The sequence below is a fragment of the Centruroides sculpturatus genome, unplaced genomic scaffold (assembly GCF_000671375.1).
Source record: "Centruroides sculpturatus isolate CEXI.00-Female unplaced genomic scaffold, Cexi_2.0 scaffold164, whole genome shotgun sequence".
Taxonomy (NCBI): domain Eukaryota; kingdom Metazoa; phylum Arthropoda; class Arachnida; order Scorpiones; family Buthidae; genus Centruroides; species Centruroides sculpturatus.
The window spans coordinates 725,851-746,386 of record NW_019384679.1 but is presented as its reverse complement, the minus strand read 5'-3'; the positions used below and the strand labels follow the sequence as shown (position 1 = coordinate 746,386).

At 32.1% G+C, this 20,536-nt stretch overlaps 2 protein-coding genes across 3 annotated transcripts in view; one reads left to right on the top strand and one right to left on the bottom strand.

The window, feature by feature from the left end:
• The window catches only part of LOC111626930 (myosin-VIIa-like), a 106,462-nt gene that overhangs the window by 37,606 nt on the left and 48,320 nt on the right, over nt 1–20,536 (top strand). The window lies entirely within an intron of this gene.
• On the bottom strand, nt 7,874–10,643 carry LOC111626931. Its single transcript, XM_023370459.1, has one exon. It carries the CDS (start codon nt 10,395–10,397, stop codon nt 8,433–8,435), a length of 1,965 nt encoding a protein of 654 aa, XP_023226227.1. The 5' UTR covers nt 10,398–10,643; the 3' UTR covers nt 7,874–8,432.

Below are 20,536 nucleotides of genomic sequence, written 5' to 3'. Positions count from 1 at the left end.
AGTTAGCAGCACTATTCCGTTTTCTTTGGCGAATTTTATTGATTCAATAAAAATGTGGCTGTCATGATTGTCCAAAATTAGGAGTACTGTATGGCTATTGCTTGTAGATGTCCCAGCAAAGTTTGAGAAATGTTGCAAACACTTTAAAAAATTTTCAGCTGTCATCCAGCCACTCTGATGGGCTAGTCCAAGACTTTGAGCAGGCGCTCCTGCCAGCATAAAATCCTTGAAATTAACTCTTGGGAATACAAATGCAGGGGGCAATGCATTTCCCATCGCATTTATGAAACAAAGAACAGTAACTAACTGCCCCCTTTCACCAGAAGTCACTTGGGCTACTTGCTTTTCCCCTTTTCTAGAAATGACATTTGGGGGTTTGTGAACAGTAGTGAAACCTGTTTCATCACAATTATATATTCTGTCTGGAGTGAATTCATATCTCTTCATAACATCTTCTAGATTCTTGAAAAAGTTCCTGACATTTGTTTTATTGAAGCTTGTACTTCGGGCCAAACTTGTTGCTTCGGGTGTTCTTACAGACAAATTCTTATTCCTGGTCATAAAGCCTTGCAACCAATCTAAACCAGCTTGGTTATTAGTAAACCAGGTTTTAGGAATTGTATTTGATTGTACAAGTTTTGCATATTGAAAAGCCAATTCCCTCGTTTGCAGTGTTGTTAAACCGTGATTCATTGATGATGCTTGCATTAAATACAATGCTAATTCTGCCTCCTGCTCTGTAGTAAAAACTTTCCTGTTACCCACATGTGGTGAATACACTACATTGCCTTTTTTATATCTTGAAACAAGTCTAGCCAAATGCGATTTTGCAATTCCGTGGGTACTGGCTGTAGCCCTGATTGATGCTTCTTTTTCGACAACTTCAATTATTGCCCCTTGAATCACTTCTGGCATCACATGTTCTTTCTGTTTCTTTTTCTTATACTTTCGAGGCATTTTTTTCTATTAAAAAATTTAGCATTAGAGCATGCCAAAAACATGTCAATATGGGGTTGAAAGAGACATGTCCTATTCATCCCCTATTTTACTGTCCCTTTCAACCCCCAGGCCTCAAGCAACCAAAACTACAACCTAACTTTCTGACAGTGAAATATAATTTAAAACCGATTAAATAAACATATTCTAGAGGTTTCAAAGTAATTATCCCAATTCAAGTACATTATCCAATGACTATGTTTGAGATTTTATCCCTAAATGTAAAAAATGAAGAAAACTTACTTTTGCATGCGTTTTCTGCTCATCTGGGAATTCCAAACACTGGCACTAGTGTGTTGGACCCTACAAACGTGTGAAAACTATGGACTACTAGTGTCATCTATCTGTGAAATAACGAAGCTCCATAAGTAATTTAGCAGCAAGTTATAGAGACTGTCCCTTTCATCCCTTGTCCCTTTCATCCCCACCTTCCCCTATTCTTTCAGCTTTTATTTGTTTCATTTTCTTTGTGATTTAAGTAAAAAAATATTTATTTTGAAAAACTATTTACAGATATAGTTAAATCATAGACAGTGTTAGAGTGGAATGCTGTGTTTTATCCATAGAATCTCCTTGTCCACCATCTGACCATCCTGAAATAATTTATTCAAATCTATCTATACTGACATTATTGAGGAATTTCTTTTGACATGAATTGATTCTTTGCTAAGTAATTACACATTCTCACTAAACATTCTGCTTACATGTTTATTGAAATTAGATTGCTAAATTTTAAAAATTACTTTGTTTGATGATAAAATATAGATAATACCCACTTCATTTAATGTTCCACCCACCTCCCAGAAAGAGGTGGGGTTCTTCCAGAATGAAAATATTAATGCCATTACTGGGGCAGTTTCATAGTGTTTATGAATATTTTGAAACTGGTACAAAGAGCTGTTTTGTTTTATATGAGGGGTGTTCAAAAAGTATCAAACCTTTGGTTGGTAAAAATACATATATTAATTTTGAGGTACAAAACCCTAATCCCCTTCAAAGTAGTCTCCTTGGTAATGTATACACTTCTCCCAGCACTCCTGCCATTGCTGTAAACACTGCTGGAATGCATTTTTTGGAATGGCCATCAGCCAGTCCGTCACATTCTGCATGATGTCTTCTCTTGATTCAAATCAGGTTCCTTTTAGTGGCATTTTCAGCTTGGGAAATAGCCAAAAGTCACACGGAGCCATGTCGGGAGAGTACGGAGCATGACAAACCACAGGAATGTTGTGTTTGGCGATGAAAGTCTGAATCAGCAGACATGAATTTCGCAGACACACTCTACATACCCAAATCCTCGGTCAAAATTGAATGTATCGATTCAGTGCTTACTCCTGTCTCGTTCGCAAGTTCTCTGACTGTGATACGATGGTCCACCATGACCAAAATCTGCACTTGCTCAATGACAGTCTCATTTTGGCTTGTTAAGGGTCTGCCTGAACGCAGTTTGCTGTCCACTGATGTGTGGCCATCTTTGAAGTGGTTGTACCATTCCTTTATCTGTGTGTTGCTCATGGCATCATCCCCAAAAGCCTGTTGAATCTTGCGAATGGTTTCCACTTGAGTATTGCCAAGCTTTTGGCAAAATTTGATGTAATATTGCTGCTCATGTTGTTGAGTCTTTTTTAACTTACTGGAATCCGACGAGCGCTCACTACATGTCCTCACTCATAGGCTGACTGCCAGTGACTGACACTTCCTGCGGGCGGGAAGAAATTCAGGACTGCACATGACTGTCACCTCCACATCTCCATCAAAGGAAGCCTCCCATGCATCATTGGTTTATGTGGGAAAAATAAAGGTCCGATACTTTTTGAACACCCCTTGTATATTTCTTTAATATTCGTAATAAAATTTTTTTCATATTTTTTGGGATGAGTTAGATGACTTTTTTCAAAAAATATATGGTAATGGCTTTTTGTTTTCATATCTCTTTAAGAGCTTGAAACCTGCCAAAGTTTTACTACAAATTATACAAAGATGCTGATACAAAGATAAATGCTTGCCATTAATTTCCTTACATGGGAATTCATATTTTAAAACTTCTCTAATATATTTCCTTTTTCTTACAATTGTTGTTTTTGCATAATTTTTATATGTATTAGAATGACATTTTTAATGAAAATAAATCCACTAACTTTCTTTTTGTTGATTGTAATTAACAATTAATTGAGTGTTATCTATATTTTTAAAGAGTTTTTTTAATCAGAAGAATATTGATTATAGAAAAATGCATATGCAACCACATAAGAATTGGTGAGCGTATATTGAAGAATCTCTGTTGTAAACTACTGTTTTAGTATAATGAGAGCAAGCAAGATGATCAAAAATACAAAATAGATGCAATAGAATAAAATAAATTGGTAAAATAAGATTGCCATTTGTATCTGTATACCTTTCCTTGGTGGTTTTGACAATTTTGATGGGCTATTCCTATTAAAATTATCAAAACCGCCATATTTTGATTAAAATTTTGGCTGTCATCTTTTTTGGCAAATTTAGCTTTTTCTGGCCATGATACCATATTTCTTCAAAATTCCAGATTGAGAGATCTCTACAATAAACAAGAATAAAATACATACAGTATATCAAGTGGATATTAAACAATTTTTTTCTTTAACATTCATTTATTAAAATTATACTTTTCATGATTAATTTTATTTAAGAATGGTGCCAATATCTTTAAAATAGGCTACTAAATAAAACATTGATGACATTCAAATGAAAGTTTTAGTACATTGGTATGAATTATGTTTTTAGATTGTCTGTTGTTATATTCATTTAAATTATATATATGGCATATTAATTTCAAAATGCTAACATATCTTTATAAGTACATTCTATGTCATTACTATTAGTACTGTAACTATATTTGCATTTGCTCTGTGCAAGATTACATTTTTCACTCTGCCTTGTTTTTCTTTTGGAAAAGATAATTTTGAATTGATAATTTTGGAAAGAATGAAAAACAGATATGATAGAAATTGTCAGTTAACTTTAACTAAAGACATTACAAAATCAGCTCCCATGGTGGAAAAATTTAAAATTTAAAAATGAAAATATAATACCAATCTTCTTTTTTATAATCTGTTTCAAGATGCCCTTTTATCCTGAACCTATGCCTGCACATCCATTGCATCCTTGAATTTTAATATATGTGTGTTTGACTCCTATTTTAACCTGATGACGATTTAAAAATTGTTGAAAACATTTGTTTTTATTTATTTATTAAAGTATATTATTTGCTGGATATTAATGATATCATTTTGTTATTTAGAGAGTATCATCTCTTTACAAAAAAAAATTGTTTGATTTGTGTGTTTTAACATTTTTGGAACCATTGGTTATTATTTCTAGTTTCAGTTACAACTTAACAAATTGTTGACAAAGAATGCAAATTTAAGTAATTTCAAATGATAAGATGATGAGAATTTTTTTCAATTCACATATTGTAATAGTTCACAAAACAAAATTTCATAAAATTAAGATGATGATATAAATTAAAATTTTTAAATGAAACTAAATTAATATGGTAACTATATAATACTGTCATTATAACAATCTTTTTCAGTAAAATAAGATTATAAAAGCATTAATGCCAGCAAGAAAATTTGCTAAAAGATATATTTCAGTATTATCAGTTACGAGAGTAAGAATGTATTATTTGAGATTATGTCTAATACTATTTTTATAATACTATTTTCACAGTCAGATAAATAAATAAAATAAATAATAACAAAGTGGTATTCAATCCTCACTGTATAAAAATCAATACATAAATATTTTGAAATATGAAATATCNCACTGTGTACAGTAATTTACCTGATAAGACAGACCTCAGAAAAATACTTTATGAGAGCTTTTATACTTTTATAAAGCTGTCTATAATGAAAACTAATTAACTAAGGATTTTTCTGCCCTGCCAGGGTGTGGCCGAGTTATACGGAGTGCCGGGTTATCGAGAGCCGAGTTTTCGAGGTTCTACTGTATTTATATAAATTTAGTGCAAACAAAGTGAAAATTAGTTATTGGTGTTAAAATACAATTAAAACTTAATATAAACAAATTATATTTTTATAAATCAGTGTTTTTGATATTTTATCATGTCTTCATCAGGAGTAACATAAGGTAACTGAACTAGAATATATGAAATAAAAGAAATTTAAAATTTTTGAAATTTTAAATGTGTTCCATTTAAATTTTTCTATTAACACATGTAATGTATGTCTTGTCCATCTTATAAAAATTTATAACTGCATAAATTTTTGTATCTTCTGAAATATAGTGCATTCCTCAAAAAAGTTATTCATGGTATTTCCAAAATTACTATGCAGCCACATGATCATGTGTAAGCTTCTATTTTTATGTAATATATTAAAAAAGTTTGATATGATGCCAGTTATTGGATAATTTACATGTGAATTTTAAACACTTATGCTATCATATTTCTGCCAATTAACAATTATTGTTGATGATAATGATAGCATGTAACAAATAGTTTAAGCTGCTTGCTTATTTAATTTCAGTTATTTTTACTGAAATAGTTGTGTGAGGGACTGGACTTGACAAAATTTTTGAGAAAAAAATCTTATCTTTCGAAAGTAAATTCCAGCAAAAAACAAAATTTCAATTTAATTACCGGAGGATGATTGCATCTTTTACCCTGGAGTCACTTCCTTTCCCAGGTGACACATCGAATGTGATACCTGGGAAACTACAAATATTCACCATTGGGTGAAAATAGTAACATGGCTTAAATAGGGTGTCAAAATTAAGGGGGAGGACCTCCAAAATAAAAGTGTAAAACGAGGATGAGAGAGTTGTTGGGGTCCAAGAGTTTGCCGACCCATCTTCTTTCCATGAGAGTGTAGCTTAACCGTGCTCCATCCCCAATCCCTTTGATCACTGTTCCTGTCCATTGTTGCCGTTCTCTGAACATTCAAACTTCTCCATCCAAGAACCCTGATAAGCCAACATAATGAACTCAAAAATCCTCAACGATCTATGATCCTGTTCATGAAGTGAGCTACGATCTCAACACATTAATGAAGTTATCAAGGTATTTAGCATTGCACGTAATAATGTAAGCTCTCTCTCTCTCTCTCTCTCTCTCTCAACTATAAACCCATTAACTTAGTATAAAACTTATTCAATTATCTTATGCTATATCAGCCTTATTCGAGATGTTATGCTATATCAGCCTATCAGTCTTATCCAAGATGTTAGTTACACTATAAAAGCCTTATCTGTTATATGATGCTATATAAAACTATATAAAAGCTATAACTGAACTCTCTGTTATCACAAAACCAAAATAGCAGCCTTCAAGGTTTCTGTGTCTGCCCTAAAAGGACACAGTAGTGTCAATCTTGACAAAGGCATCAGGGATCCGGTGCCGACCCTTTGGTCACAGTTGATTACTTAGCCATACTAGAATAATATAATGTATTGGTAATATAATGGTCTAACAATTTGAAAATTTGAATTTATCTACTTCTGAATGCTCAATGTATTATTATTTATATATACAAATTTCAGATATTGTTAAATATTTGCATGGTTTGTTGGATAGAACAAATTTTTAAGATTTTGTGGAATTCTAAGGTTTATTAATCCTAGTTTGTAATCAAAATTAAAAAAAAAATTATTGAAATTTGTATGAATTAGTGGATATACTGTTGAATTTATATATTATAAGTTATCTTTCTGTTTTAGTTTAATATTTATTTTTTGTAAATTGCATTGTGATTTTTTCAAAATTATTGTTTTTATATAATAGAAAAATTTAGTAATTATACAAAAAAATGTTAATAGTTCTTCAACAAATAATGAAAAAAATAGGCATTACTTTTAATAGAACACAAAAAAACACTAGATTAACAAAGGGTAACCAAAATTGAATATTCTATGTAAATAAGTGAGATATTTATTCAAAATCATTGAGAAACCTTTTAAAAATAATTTATTAGAAGAAAATGGTATAAAAATTTTTGCAGATGCCTCTTCTAATATATTGAATGAACAGTTGAAGCTGTTACATCCATAAATATCTTTGTAAGTAAAACTGGCATAAGAAATCATGGACGAAAACATTTGCACATATTATAAAAATTGCTGGATAGGTTTTAAGAGTTTTTAATTCATCTATCTAATATTTTTAATATGGTAATTTGAAAAATTTCAATGGTAAATTATTTTCACATATAAATGCAGGTAGAATTTGCATTATTTTAAAGTAAAAAAGAAAAATGTAGGATATTGTTTATCAAGATAATATAAACTTTGTTTTTTAAATGATGATTGATACTAATATTATGAATAAAAGTAAATGTATTAAAATCAACTTTTTATATAGTTTATAGTTATTAAGATTTTTTAATATAATATACAGAATTGTACGATATTGTATAACATAAAATAACAACAACAAGTACACGTTATGCTTATTGAAAGTTGGGTAAATCATAGATAAAATTAAAAATAACAATTATATATTTTTGTTTTTGAATTTTTCAGAATATAGTTTGTTCAGAAATGCTGACAAAATGTTTTTAAAATATTTCTTGATGAACATTTCCATCTTAAAATCATATATTTATCAAAAAATATCTAAATTAATTCTAATTTTGTTCATTTTTATTTGGATTCCAAATATCTCCATTGTTAGATTTTCATTTAGTCTTTTAATGTATGAAATGTAGATTCATCAACAGACTAAACAAGTTTATGAGGTAACATACATAATTTAGTTGATATGTACTTACTTTTGCTGTTACCAGCAAAGAAAGTAAGCAGTTTAGTTTATGTGAATTTAATATAGAAATTCTTGTACTTGTACATAGAATCTGTAGAATCTATTATTGTAGTTCTATAGGGGAGGGTGGGGATGAAAGGGACAAAATTCATATTTTTATTTTTCACTGGAAAAGTTTACTTCTAATCAGTTTTATTTTTAGTGCAAAAGATTCATTAAACCTTTACTTTGTTCTGACCATATTGTGAATTCATCCTATTATATTGGTAGTTGAACATGTTCATATTTTTAAAGACCTCTCCAAGTGTCCCTTTCATTCCCATGTCTGGGTTGAAAGGGACACACTCGGGGATGAAAGGGACTACCTGTGTTTTAATGTAAAACTTGGAATTAGTTATCTCAATGTTTTCAAATTTTGTTGTAACTGATAAGTGATAGGCTAGAGACTAAAATTTTTAAAAATTACACTTTTAATAATATGAATTATGTGACATCACATTTATTTTAAACAGTTAAAGATTATCAATACTTTTAAAACAATTAAAGATTATCAATATTTTTAAAACAATTAAAGAATATCAAATATTTTCAAACAAAGAACAATAACTAAAGAATATCACAATTAGTAGGCTCTCACATAATTAAACTGTCTTTCTTTGGTCAATAGAATGTTTTTCGCAATCTATCCCAGCCGATATGAGGTGAAATCAATGGAAAATATAAACTGTTTGCTTGCTCTTGCCGTTCCTCCTGCTTGGGATGGATGGGGTAGCTTTAAAACTATATCTTCCATGGTGACATCACTGATATCATCCTCTTCAGGAAATATGAACTTGTAACATCCTAATATTTTTTTCATAAACTTGACTTTCAAGTCTTCATCACTCAGTTTCTTTAAAACTTTTCCCACGAAGTAAACAACAGAAGTTTTTTTTGCAAATCTGACTAAAATGAAATCATTGGGCTGAATATGTTTGACACTGTTTTCAATATCAGATCCCTCACTCGATGTTGCATCAGACTTTGAGGAAGAGCTGCTTTGAGATCCTTCATCTTCACTTTCAGTTTCTTCTGGAATATGTTGCAACAGCTGCTTTTTAGATTTTGTCCTCCTTTCTTTGGACTCGTTCTTTCGCTTCTTCGCCTCTTTTTCCTGGAATGCTTGCTGGATTTTATCTTTTTCAGGAGTATCAGTAAGAATCCTTGTTGAGCCTCTTCTGTTAGATTTCGCTGTTTTCCGTGCAGAAGCTTTTGGGAACGGTTTGACAAGCTGAGGTGAAAGAACGCTTGTTCCACTTGTAGACGCTTGAGGACAAACAGGAAGTGTCTTGGGCACAGAAGATGTAGTAGGCACATCAGAAGTGGAAGCGGATGCCATTGGTGTTACGGCTGTGGGTGGATTTTCTGGATCAGGGCGATTAGTAACTTCAGCTTGCAGGAAGTCGTCATCTGTGAAAACTTCACTATTGAACGGGTATATTCCAGTCTTTGCAAAACCTGATAAAATGTTGTTTCGTGTAAGAGATGCATCAAACGCCTCGCTAACAAGAGCAGGGACATCATAAATCGTCATAGGTTTGCCGGGATGATTGATCATCCAGTTGTTTGCAGCAACATTGTATCTGCTTTTCAATGGTCCATAGATGGCAACATCCAGTGGCTGCAGTCGCTGGCTGGTGTGTGGAGGTAAAGTTAGCAGCACTATTCCGTTTTCTTTGGCGAATTTTATTGATTCAATAAAAATGTGGCTGTCATGATTGTCCAAAATTAGGAGTACTGTATGGCTATTGCTTGTAGATGTCCCAGCAAAGTTTGAGAAATGTTGCAAACACTTTAAAAAATTTTCAGCTGTCATCCAGCCACTCTGATGGGCTAGTCCAAGACTTTGAGCAGGCGCTCCTGCCAGCATAAAATCCTTGAAATTAACTCTTGGGAATACAAATGCAGGGGGCAATGCATTTCCCATCGCATTTATGAAACAAAGAACAGTAACTAACTGCCCCCTTTCACCAGAAGTCACTTGGGCTACTTGCTTTTCCCCTTTTCTAGAAATGACATTTGGGGGTTTGTGAACAGTAGTGAAACCTGTTTCATCACAATTATATATTCTGTCTGGAGTGAATTCATATCTCTTCATAACATCTTCTAGATTCTTGAAAAAGTTCCTGACATTTGTTTTATTGAAGCTTGTACTTCGGGCCAAACTTGTTGCTTCGGGTGTTCTTACAGACAAATTCTTATTCCTGGTCATAAAGCCTTGCAACCAATCTAAACCAGCTTGGTTATTAGTAAACCAGGTTTTAGGAATTGTATTTGATTGTACAAGTTTTGCATATTGAAAAGCCAATTCCCTCGTTTGCAGTGTTGTTAAACCGTGATTCATTGATGATGCTTGCATTAAATACAATGCTAATTCTGCCTCCTGCTCTGTAGTAAAAACTTTCCTGTTACCCACATGCGGTGAATACACTACATTGTCTTTTTTATATCTTGAAACAAGTCTAGCCAAATGCGATTTTGCAATTCCGTGGGTACTGGCTGTAGCCCTGATTGATGCTTCTTTTTCGACAACTTCAATTATTGCCCCTTGAATCACTTCTGGCATCACACGTTCTTTCTGTTTCTTTTTCTTATACTTTCGAGGCATTTTTTTCTATTAAAAAAATTTAGCATTAGAGCATGCCAAAAACATGTCAATATGGGGTTGAAAGGGACATGTCCCATTCATCCCCTATTTTACTGTCCCTTTCAACCCCCAGGCCTCAAGCAACCAAAACTACAACCTAACTTTCTGACAGTGAAATATAATTTAAAACCGATTAAATAAACATATTCTAGAGGTTTCAAAGTAATTATCCCAATTCAAGTACATTATCCAATGACTATGTTTGAGATTTTACCCCTAAATGTAAAAAATGAAGAAAACTTACTTTTGCATGCGTTTTCTGCTCATCTGGGAATTCCAAACACTGGCGCTAGTGTATTGGACCCTACAAACGTGTGAAAACTATGGACTACTAGTGTCATCTATCTGTGAAATAACGAAGCTCCATAAGTAATTTAGCAGCAAGTTATAGAGACTGTCCCTTTCATCCCTTGTCCCTTTCATCCCCACCCTCCCCTATTCTTTCAGCTTTTATTTGTTTCATTTTCTTTGTGATTTAAGTAAAAAAATATTTATTTTGAAAAACTATTTACAGATATAGTTAAATCATAGACAGTGTTAGAGTGGAATGCTGTGTTTTATCCATAGAATCTCCTTGTCCACCATCTGACCATCCTGAAATAATTTATTCAAATCTATCTATACTGACATTATTGAGGAATTTCTTTTGACATGAATTGATTCTTTGCTAAGTAATTACACATTCTCACTAAACATTCTGCTTACATGTTTATTGAAATTAGATTGCTAAATTTTAAAAATTACTTTGTTTGATGATAAAATATAGATAATACCCACTTCATTTAATGTTCCACCCACCTCCCAGAAAGAGGTGGGGTTCTTCCAGAATGAAAATATTAATGCCATTACTGGGGCAGTTTCATAGTGTTTATGAATATTTTGAAACTGGTACAAAGAGCTGTTTTGTTTTATATGAGGGGTGTTCAAAAAGTATCAAACCTTTGGTTGGTAAAAATACATATATTAATTTTGAGGTACAAAACCCTAATCCCCTTCAAAGTAGTCTCCTTGGTAATGTATACACTTCTCCCAGCACTCCTGCCATTGCTGTAAACACTGCTGGAATGCATTTTTTGGAATGGCCATCAGCCAGTCCGTCACATTCTGCATGATGTCTTCTCTTGATTCAAATCAGGTTCCTTTTAGTGGCATTTTCAGCTTGGGAAATAGCCAAAAGTCACACGGAGCCATGTCGGGAGAGTACGGAGCATGACAAACCACAGGAATGTTGTGTTTGGCGATGAAAGTCTGAATCAGCAGACATGAATTTCGCAGACACACTCTACATACCCAAATCCTCGGTCAAAATTGAATGTATCGATTCAGTGCTTACTCCTGTCTCGTTCGCAAGTTCTCTGACTGTGATACGATGGTCCACCATGACCAAAATCTGCACTTGCTCAATGACAGTCTCATTTTGGCTTGTTAAGGGTCTGCCTGAACGCAGTTTGCTGTCCACTGATGTGTGGCCATCTTTGAAGTGGTTGTACCATTCCTTTATCTGTGTGTTGCTCATGGCATCATCCCCAAAAGCCTGTTGAATCTTGCGAATGGTTTCCACTTGAGTATTGCCAAGCTTTTGGCAAAATTTGATGTAATATTGCTGCTCATGTTGTTGAGTCTTTTTTAACTTACTGGAATCCGACGAGCGCTCACTACATGTCCTCACTCATAGGCTGACTGCCAGTGACTGACACTTCCTGCGGGCGGGAAGAAATTCAGGACTGCACATGACTGTCACCTCCACATCTCCATCAAAGGAAGCCTCCCATGCATCATTGGTTTATGTGGGAAAAATAAAGGTCCGATACTTTTTGAACACCCCTTGTATATTTCTTTAATATTCGTAATAAAATTTTTTTCATATTTTTTGGGATGAGTTAGATGACTTTTTTCAAAAAATATATGGTAATGGCTTTTTGTTTTCATATCTCTTTAAGAGCTTGAAACCTGCCAAAGTTTTACTACAAATTATACAAAGATGCTGATACAAAGATAAATGCTTGCCATTAATTTCCTTACATGGGAATTCATATTTTAAAACTTCTCTAATATATTTCCTTTTTCTTACAATTGTTGTTTTTGCATAATTTTTATATGTATTAGAATGACATTTTTAATGAAAATAAATCCACTAACTTTCTTTTTGTTGATTGTAATTAACAATTAATTGAGTGTTATCTATATTTTTAAAGAGTTTTTTTAATCAGAAGAATATTGATTATAGAAAAATGCATATGCAACCACATAAGAATTGGTGAGCGTATATTGAAGAATCTCTGTTGTAAACTACTGTTTTAGTATAATGAGAGCAAGCAAGATGATCAAAAATACAAAATAGATGCAATAGAATAAAATAAATTGGTAAAATAAGATTGCCATTTGTATCTGTATACCTTTCCTTGGTGGTTTTGACAATTTTGATGGGCTATTCCTATTAAAATTATCAAAACCGCCATATTTTGATTAAAATTTTGGCTGTCATCTTTTTTGGCAAATTTAGCTTTTTCTGGCCATGATACCATATTTCTTCAAAATTCCAGATTGAGAGATCTCTACAATAAACAAGAATAAAATACATACAGTATATCAAGTGGATATTAAACAATTTTTTTCTTTAACATTCATTTATTAAAATTATACTTTTCATGATTAATTTTATTTAAGAATGGTGCCAATATCTTTAAAATAGGCTACTAAATAAAACATTGATGACATTCAAATGAAAGTTTTAGTACATTGGTATGAATTATGTTTTTAGATTGTCTGTTGTTATATTCATTTAAATTATATATATGGCATATTAATTTCAAAATGCTAACATATCTTTATAAGTACATTCTATGTCATTACTATTAGTACTGTAACTATATTTGCATTTGCTCTGTGCAAGATTACATTTTTCACTCTGCCTTGTTTTTCTTTTGGAAAAGATAATTTTGAATTGATAATTTTGGAAAGAATGAAAAACAGATATGATAGAAATTGTCAGTTAACTTTAACTAAAGACATTACAAAATCAGCTCCCATGGTGGAAAAATTTAAAATTTAAAAATGAAAATATAATACCAATCTTCTTTTTTATAATCTGTTTCAAGATGCCCTTTTATCCTGAACCTATGCCTGCACATCCATTGCATCCTTGAATTTTAATATATGTGTGTTTGACTCCTATTTTAACCTGATGACGATTTAAAAATTGTTGAAAACATTTGTTTTTATTTATTTATTAAAGTATATTATTTGCTGGATATTAATGATATCATTTTGTTATTTAGAGAGTATCATCTCTTTACAAAAAAAAATTGTTTGATTTGTGTGTTTTAACATTTTTGGAACCATTGGTTATTATTTCTAGTTTCAGTTACAACTTAACAAATTGTTGACAAAGAATGCAAATTTAAGTAATTTCAAATGATAAGATGATGAGAATTTTTTTCAATTCACATATTGTAATAGTTCACAAAACAAAATTTCATAAAATTAAGATGATGATATAAATTAAAATTTTTAAATGAAACTAAATTAATATGGTAACTATATAATACTGTCATTATAACAATCTTTTTCAGTAAAATAAGATTATAAAAGCATTAATGCCAGCAAGAAAATTTGCTAAAAGATATATTTCAGTATTATCAGTTACGAGAGTAAGAATGTATTATTTGAGATTATGTCTAATACTATTTTTATAATACTATTTTCACAGTCAGATAAATAAATAAAATAAATAATAACAAAGTGGTATTCAATCCTCACTGTATAAAAATCAATACATAAATATTTTGAAATATGAAATATCATATCTGTAATAATATGCACTAAATTTTTTAATATAATATCATGTAAATTGATAAATATTAATTTTTATCAGTTTATCAATGTTTAATTTAAATTTAGATTTCTTGATTATAGTTCTTATCTAACTAAATAAAAAATATATATATATTAAAATAAAAATTACAAAATACTATCACATCAGATTATATAAACAAATCTGGCTTAAACTTTTAGAAGTTATTAAAGAGGTTTGTTAGGTAAATAGCAATGTACAAAAAATTACAATTCATCCCAAAAACATTTTGTTCTTTTATGATGATTTGCCATCTTTACAATAGTTTGAGATTCTGTATAGTTTGAGGCAATACCATCCTTAAGCCAAACTACAGGGTTTGTCCAATAAGTATTGGGACTGATTTTTTCCTGTCAATGGAAGGGGTGGAGGGCAGTTTCTATAGGTGGGATTGGTGATGGATGATGTCACATAAGCTATGAGACCCAGCTCAGTTGTCTTCGAGCCTTTGGAGAGTGTAGATTGTGCCTGATGTGAAAGTGTGTTTAGTGCTCGCATTGAGAGTCAAGATGCAGCAACCCATCGAGTTACATTTTGCCATCAAATTTTGCATTAAATTGAACAAATCTGCTACTGAGACTTTGGATATGATCTGTGAGGCTTACAAGGATGAAGCCATGTCCAGAACGTGTTCTGGACATGGCTTCATCATTGATATGTTTTTGACATGTTTTTGACATGGACATGTTTTTGAGTGGCAAAAAAATTCAAAGATGGTCAGCAGATGTTGAAGACAAACAAAGCGCTGGACATCTGACAGTGACCCAAACCAATGAAAATGTGGCCAAAGTGCAAGAACTTTTGAGGATTAGGGTCCACTGCATCCTAAAGGAGATTGCCGATACCTGGATGCTCCATCATCATAATGTGCCAGTCATATGTTGCTAATTGTGAGGGAAGCACTGGCCAAATGCAATGTGTCAACACTGCTTCAACCATCCTACAGTCCAGATGTGTTCCCCCTGACTTCGTTTCCTCATACCAAAGGAATCTGAAAGGAATTGTTTTGGGATGATTGAGGTGGTCCAAACAGCTTTGACGGGGTACCTGAACAGCCTTGCAGTTGCCGCCTTCCAGGAGGTGTATGAAGACTGAAAAAAGTGTTGGTAGCAGTGTATTGATGCAGGAGGGTCATATTTTGTAGATTATTAGCTCATTGTATATATATCTTCAATAATTTTCTTTTTATGCCTTCAGTCCCGATACTTATTGGACAAATCCTGTATACATACTCATAAGAAAATGCATAAAAATTACATATTTGGGTAATTCAAATGAAGTGTGTGATGAGACACCATTCACTGAAATTGTAAGAATACTAAAATGTCTAACACTAGCTTTCAATTTACTATAGTATGAAGTGATATGGTTCAGTGGCAAACCCAGAAGGGGGCCAAGAGACCTTGACTCACTCCAAAGAAACAGGAAAAAAACACAAAAAGTTTTCTAAAAATTGTTTTCTAATTAATATATATATATATATTTTTTATATTGTGTCATCTACATATATAAATGAGGATGTTTGTTTGTTTATTTACTATACACACCTAGGCTGTTTGACCAATTGCTACAAAACTTGGCAGTTATGTTCATAATACTTCTAACTTAGATAGTGTCATACATCCCACCCCAAATTATTGATTGAATTTCTATATATCAGTTAATTTATATTTACATTTGATTGCTGGCTTTACATGGAGTGCCATCTATTGGCAAAACATTTAACAAAATAATTAACTAAATATAATTCTTACAAAAAAGGATATAATTTTACAAAATATATATTATATTCACTGAATTACTGTGACAATGATATCGTGTGAAATAGATGTGCCATTACACCATTACTATGACAAGTAGCACATTGTGCTTGCCTGAATTAAGTGTAGTAGTATTTTGCCCCTGTACATCATATTTTTCCTTTTTGCAATAGAGTCATGCCATGCCACTTATGTTTCTAATTCCATTCAAGTGGGAATTTTTGAATTGAAATAACATGACTTTCAGTACAAATCGGAAGTTCATATATTGTTAATCTGGTTCTCTCTCTCAAGATTTCTATGTCTGGTCTTGACTTTCATCTATATAACTCCATTCTCAAGATTAAGGAAGGACAGAGACAGACAGATGATGGTGGGAATTTATAGGTCTACAATTTTTTCAAATTGCAGCCCAATAAGTACCCTCCAGTAACCAAGGGATAAAACCACTGAACCAGTAGTTGGTTGTGGGTTTGCACATGGCCAACAGACTGACCACATGGAATTTTCTGGGTTTTCTTCACATTTGTAACACTTAAAGTGGGCCAGCTTTACATAAAAGTGTTTTTGGGATGCATCCTCCTTGGCAGATCCCTCGTGTTGTGTTGCCATAACAAAACAAACCAAACAAATTCTAACAATTTTTCTTTAAACACAATAACAGACATACATAACTATCACAAAACCTGGATATCCCACTTGTAACCTTGTAACCCTGATTTCATCTCCCTTATTAACTCATAAACCCATTTTCCCAAACTTTCACTGATACTCCTTAAAAATGATCTAACATTTAGCCAAGTGAATGTATATGCAATGATTTTAAGACACAAAGTAGAGCTCAAAGTCTTTTTCTATGCCAATGTTCATTTTTCTTATTTATTATCTCGGTGACATTGCTTCATTCAAAATTTTCTGTAGTTGTAGTCTCTATAACGTGTACTTTATTCATATGTTGAGTCTTACTGTCAAATCTGCTTCCACTTTTCTTATGCCACAACTTTCAAAACTTTTCTTTACTTAGATCTTTTGCTGAGCTTTACTTTTTAACCTGGTTCACCAATTTTTTTATGGGATCACATAAAATCAATTATTCTTACATTTTTACAAGATTTTTTATTTAACAAGTCTTATAAGAAGTCTTTCAGATGTTTAACGTTAGCAACTTCGATCACATCTGGGATGCCAGAACCTAGTCAGCATGGATCACTTTTCAAATATTAATAGTAGACCAATATTAATTAGTAGTCATTGACCATCCTCTCTCCTGGGAGGAAGATAACTACTACTATGGTTGAATTAATTTCAATCCCCTTCTGCAATAGTCCCTTCTTCTTATTTGACCAGAGGTATGATGGCATTTGAATTGGAAAATTACAAAATATCCGAGGTTACCAGCCAGCACAAAATGTTTTAAGTGGTTTTCAGGGGTGCTGAGTTAAAATATTTGGTCTATTTTTAACAAAGTTTGATTGGTTGGCAGATTACCATTTAATATTCAGCTATGAATGAAAAAGTTTGTTAGTGCTAACAATAAAAAATATCTTAAAAACATCTTAAAAAACTTAAGATATTGTATTTTCAATTGCTGTCTATTTGACCAATGAAACTGTGCCATTTCATACCATTTGAATATTGCAATAAACATGACAATGGTAGACTAAAATAACCAAACTGTTTATATGGTTTTCATTTTAACATTTGTTATAATATAGTATTTGATTTATATAACTACAAATATTATCTTACATGAGAGTTTATTACACAAAGTGACCAATATAATACATTTTAAAAATTCTTTAAATTGTATACAGTAGAGGAAGAAATTTTTTAAAATGTGTTAGATTGGTCACTCGATACAATAAACCCTCATGTAAGATAATGTTTGTAGTTATATAAATCAAATATTATAATATAATAGAAGGGTTAGAAGTACAAAATAATTTAATAATCTTAATGTTTGTACTTATTTTTTTCCTGGGCAATGCCAGGCTTACCTGCTAGTGTATTATATTTCTATACTACTTATGAATTAGCAGTTGCATTAGGTGAAAATTTTATTGAATTTGCATTAAAAAGTATTTTATTTGAAAAGTTTAACTTGGCTTCTCCAAGATTAAATTCTGAGTGTACTACTCAGTGGCGTAGCGTGGGTGTCAGCTGCCCGGGGCGGAGGAAAATTTTGCCGCCCCCATATTTAGGTCTCTCAATTTAAAAGACTAAAATTCAGTTTCGTCACAGAATAAGTAATGAAAAATTCCGTGCTCATTTTAATCAGTCCGAATCGTAGGTGCAACAAAAATATGAAATGAAATGGTTCAAATTTTTACAAGATATTATTATTATTTATTGTGAAATTTTGCCGCCCACTAAAAGTGCAACCCCCACTTCGCTATGCCACTGGCACTACTGATATGGTTACCAGACTACCAAATATGGTTGCCATTTGTTTAGAATTGTACAGGACATCATGTATTTTAAGTGCAATATATTGTTATTATTATTATCATTATTAGTACTAAACCAATATTCTAATATAATATAATGGATGTATTGTTAATATATTTCATACATTTCAAGTTTTTGATAGTTTGAAGTTGTCTCATTCCTGATCAACTTGAATTATCAAGACTCTACTATATTACATTATCTTCAAATATATTAATCAATAAATTGGTTAATGTGTTTTAAGATAATGAAATGAAATTAATTTTATGGTAATTTTATATTAATTTATTGTATTATATTAGTGGATACTACGGTTTGGGTCCCAGGACGTCTCATGTCTTGAAGTCCCTGGACTTTTTCTAAATTTAATTGTCTAAGGTACCGAGACTTTCGGGTCAAGACTCAAGACAGGCTTATCGAAATTGTATTGTAATAATTTTATTTTCAAAAGGTTAGCCAAGTGATGCTTCTTTTGTTCTCCCTCCTGTTTACAAATAAACAATGCAGGTGGGGGTAATTTACAAGGCCATGTGACTTTTAACCTTACTCTGTTAAGAGGCAATCTTTACAAATGCGTTCGCCGCCATATTGTTATTTTATGACGTTTGTTTATGAGATTGTGATATTTGTGACTGTCTTTGTCAGTACTGTCAGCTCAGTCAGTCAGTTGTCAAATTCACTTTATGAGGTGAAGTGCTGTGTGCAGTTGTGTTATGACGCTCTTGTGGAAATGATGTCCATCTCATGTAAGTTTAAACAAACAATAGATTTTGTTTACTTCAGTTAGACGCTTTCCTTGAATGCGATTTGTTATTTTATTAAAAAAAATAATTGATATGATAGTGATACTCAGTAAACAAAGATATAACATTAATTTTGGATTATTATTATTGTTACAGATTGTCAACAAATTTAAATAGATACCAACCTATTCATTTAATATAGAATATATAGCAAAAGTGTGGAAACATTATAAAAAAAATAAACAAATCAACCGCACAGTGATCATTATTTCCAAAACAAATTTCATGTAAAGGGTCGAATACTACAGGCCTTGACAGGCACCTGCAAAGTTCACAATATTTTTGTAAATCACCTGGAAAAATCAAAATCAGTTATACAGCCTGGAACATCTTGCAAACCGAAATGTAAAAAAATTAAAACTAAAAAGCAGTCTACAATAATAGGATATGTTGCAAAAAAGTCTTTGCCTGAAATAATTTCCCGCTTGGCAGCAGAGGATGGACTTACAATAAGGGCAATCACAAAGAGTAAATTCATTCGTGAGCATATTATCCAGAGAGGTTATAAAATGCCTAAGAACGAAACTGATGTCATGAAAATCATATTGAGTTATTATGAAGAGAGAAAAGAAGACATGATTCAGATTTTAAAAGATTTTGTGGCTTATGGTACACATTTCAGTCTTTCAGTTGACGAATGGACCAACGTCCGAAACCGGAGGTACAGTACTTTAATTTGTGTCTGCATAGTGTGAACGGAGAAGTTTTCAATTTGGGATTAGTGTATATACCCAGAAAGTGCACTGCCAAAGAGACCAGACTAATAGTCGAAGATACATTGAAAAAATTTCAATTGGATTTTGAAAAACATATTGTGGCCACCACCAGCAATGGTCCAAACGTAATGAAGTTTGGAAGGGATAGCCCCAGCGAGATGATCCTATGCTTGAACCATGCAATACATCTAGGAGTTGTAGACACATTTTATAAAAAAAATCAGAATATTGCCACATTCGCAGCTTCTACCTCCGATGATACTGATGATAGTGATGATGAAATCATGAAGAACAAAAACTCTTCTGATGAAGAAGAGGACTGCAATGCCAGCTATGAAACAAAATGTCCATTACAACCAATTGATGAAATTAAAAGAGTGCTTGATGAAACTCGAATCCTAGTGAAATTGTTTAGGAAGAGTCAACTGAAAAACAGCCAATTACAGAAATATGTTAAATCAGAATTTGGAAAAGAACTCAGTTTACTACTGCATGTCAAAACGAAATGGAATTCTATAAT

Coding starts and splice junctions, on each gene's coding strand:
- LOC111626931 (XM_023370459.1), bottom strand. CDS start 10,397: ATGCCTCGAAAGTATAAGAAAAAGAAACAGAAAGAACGTGTGATGCCA.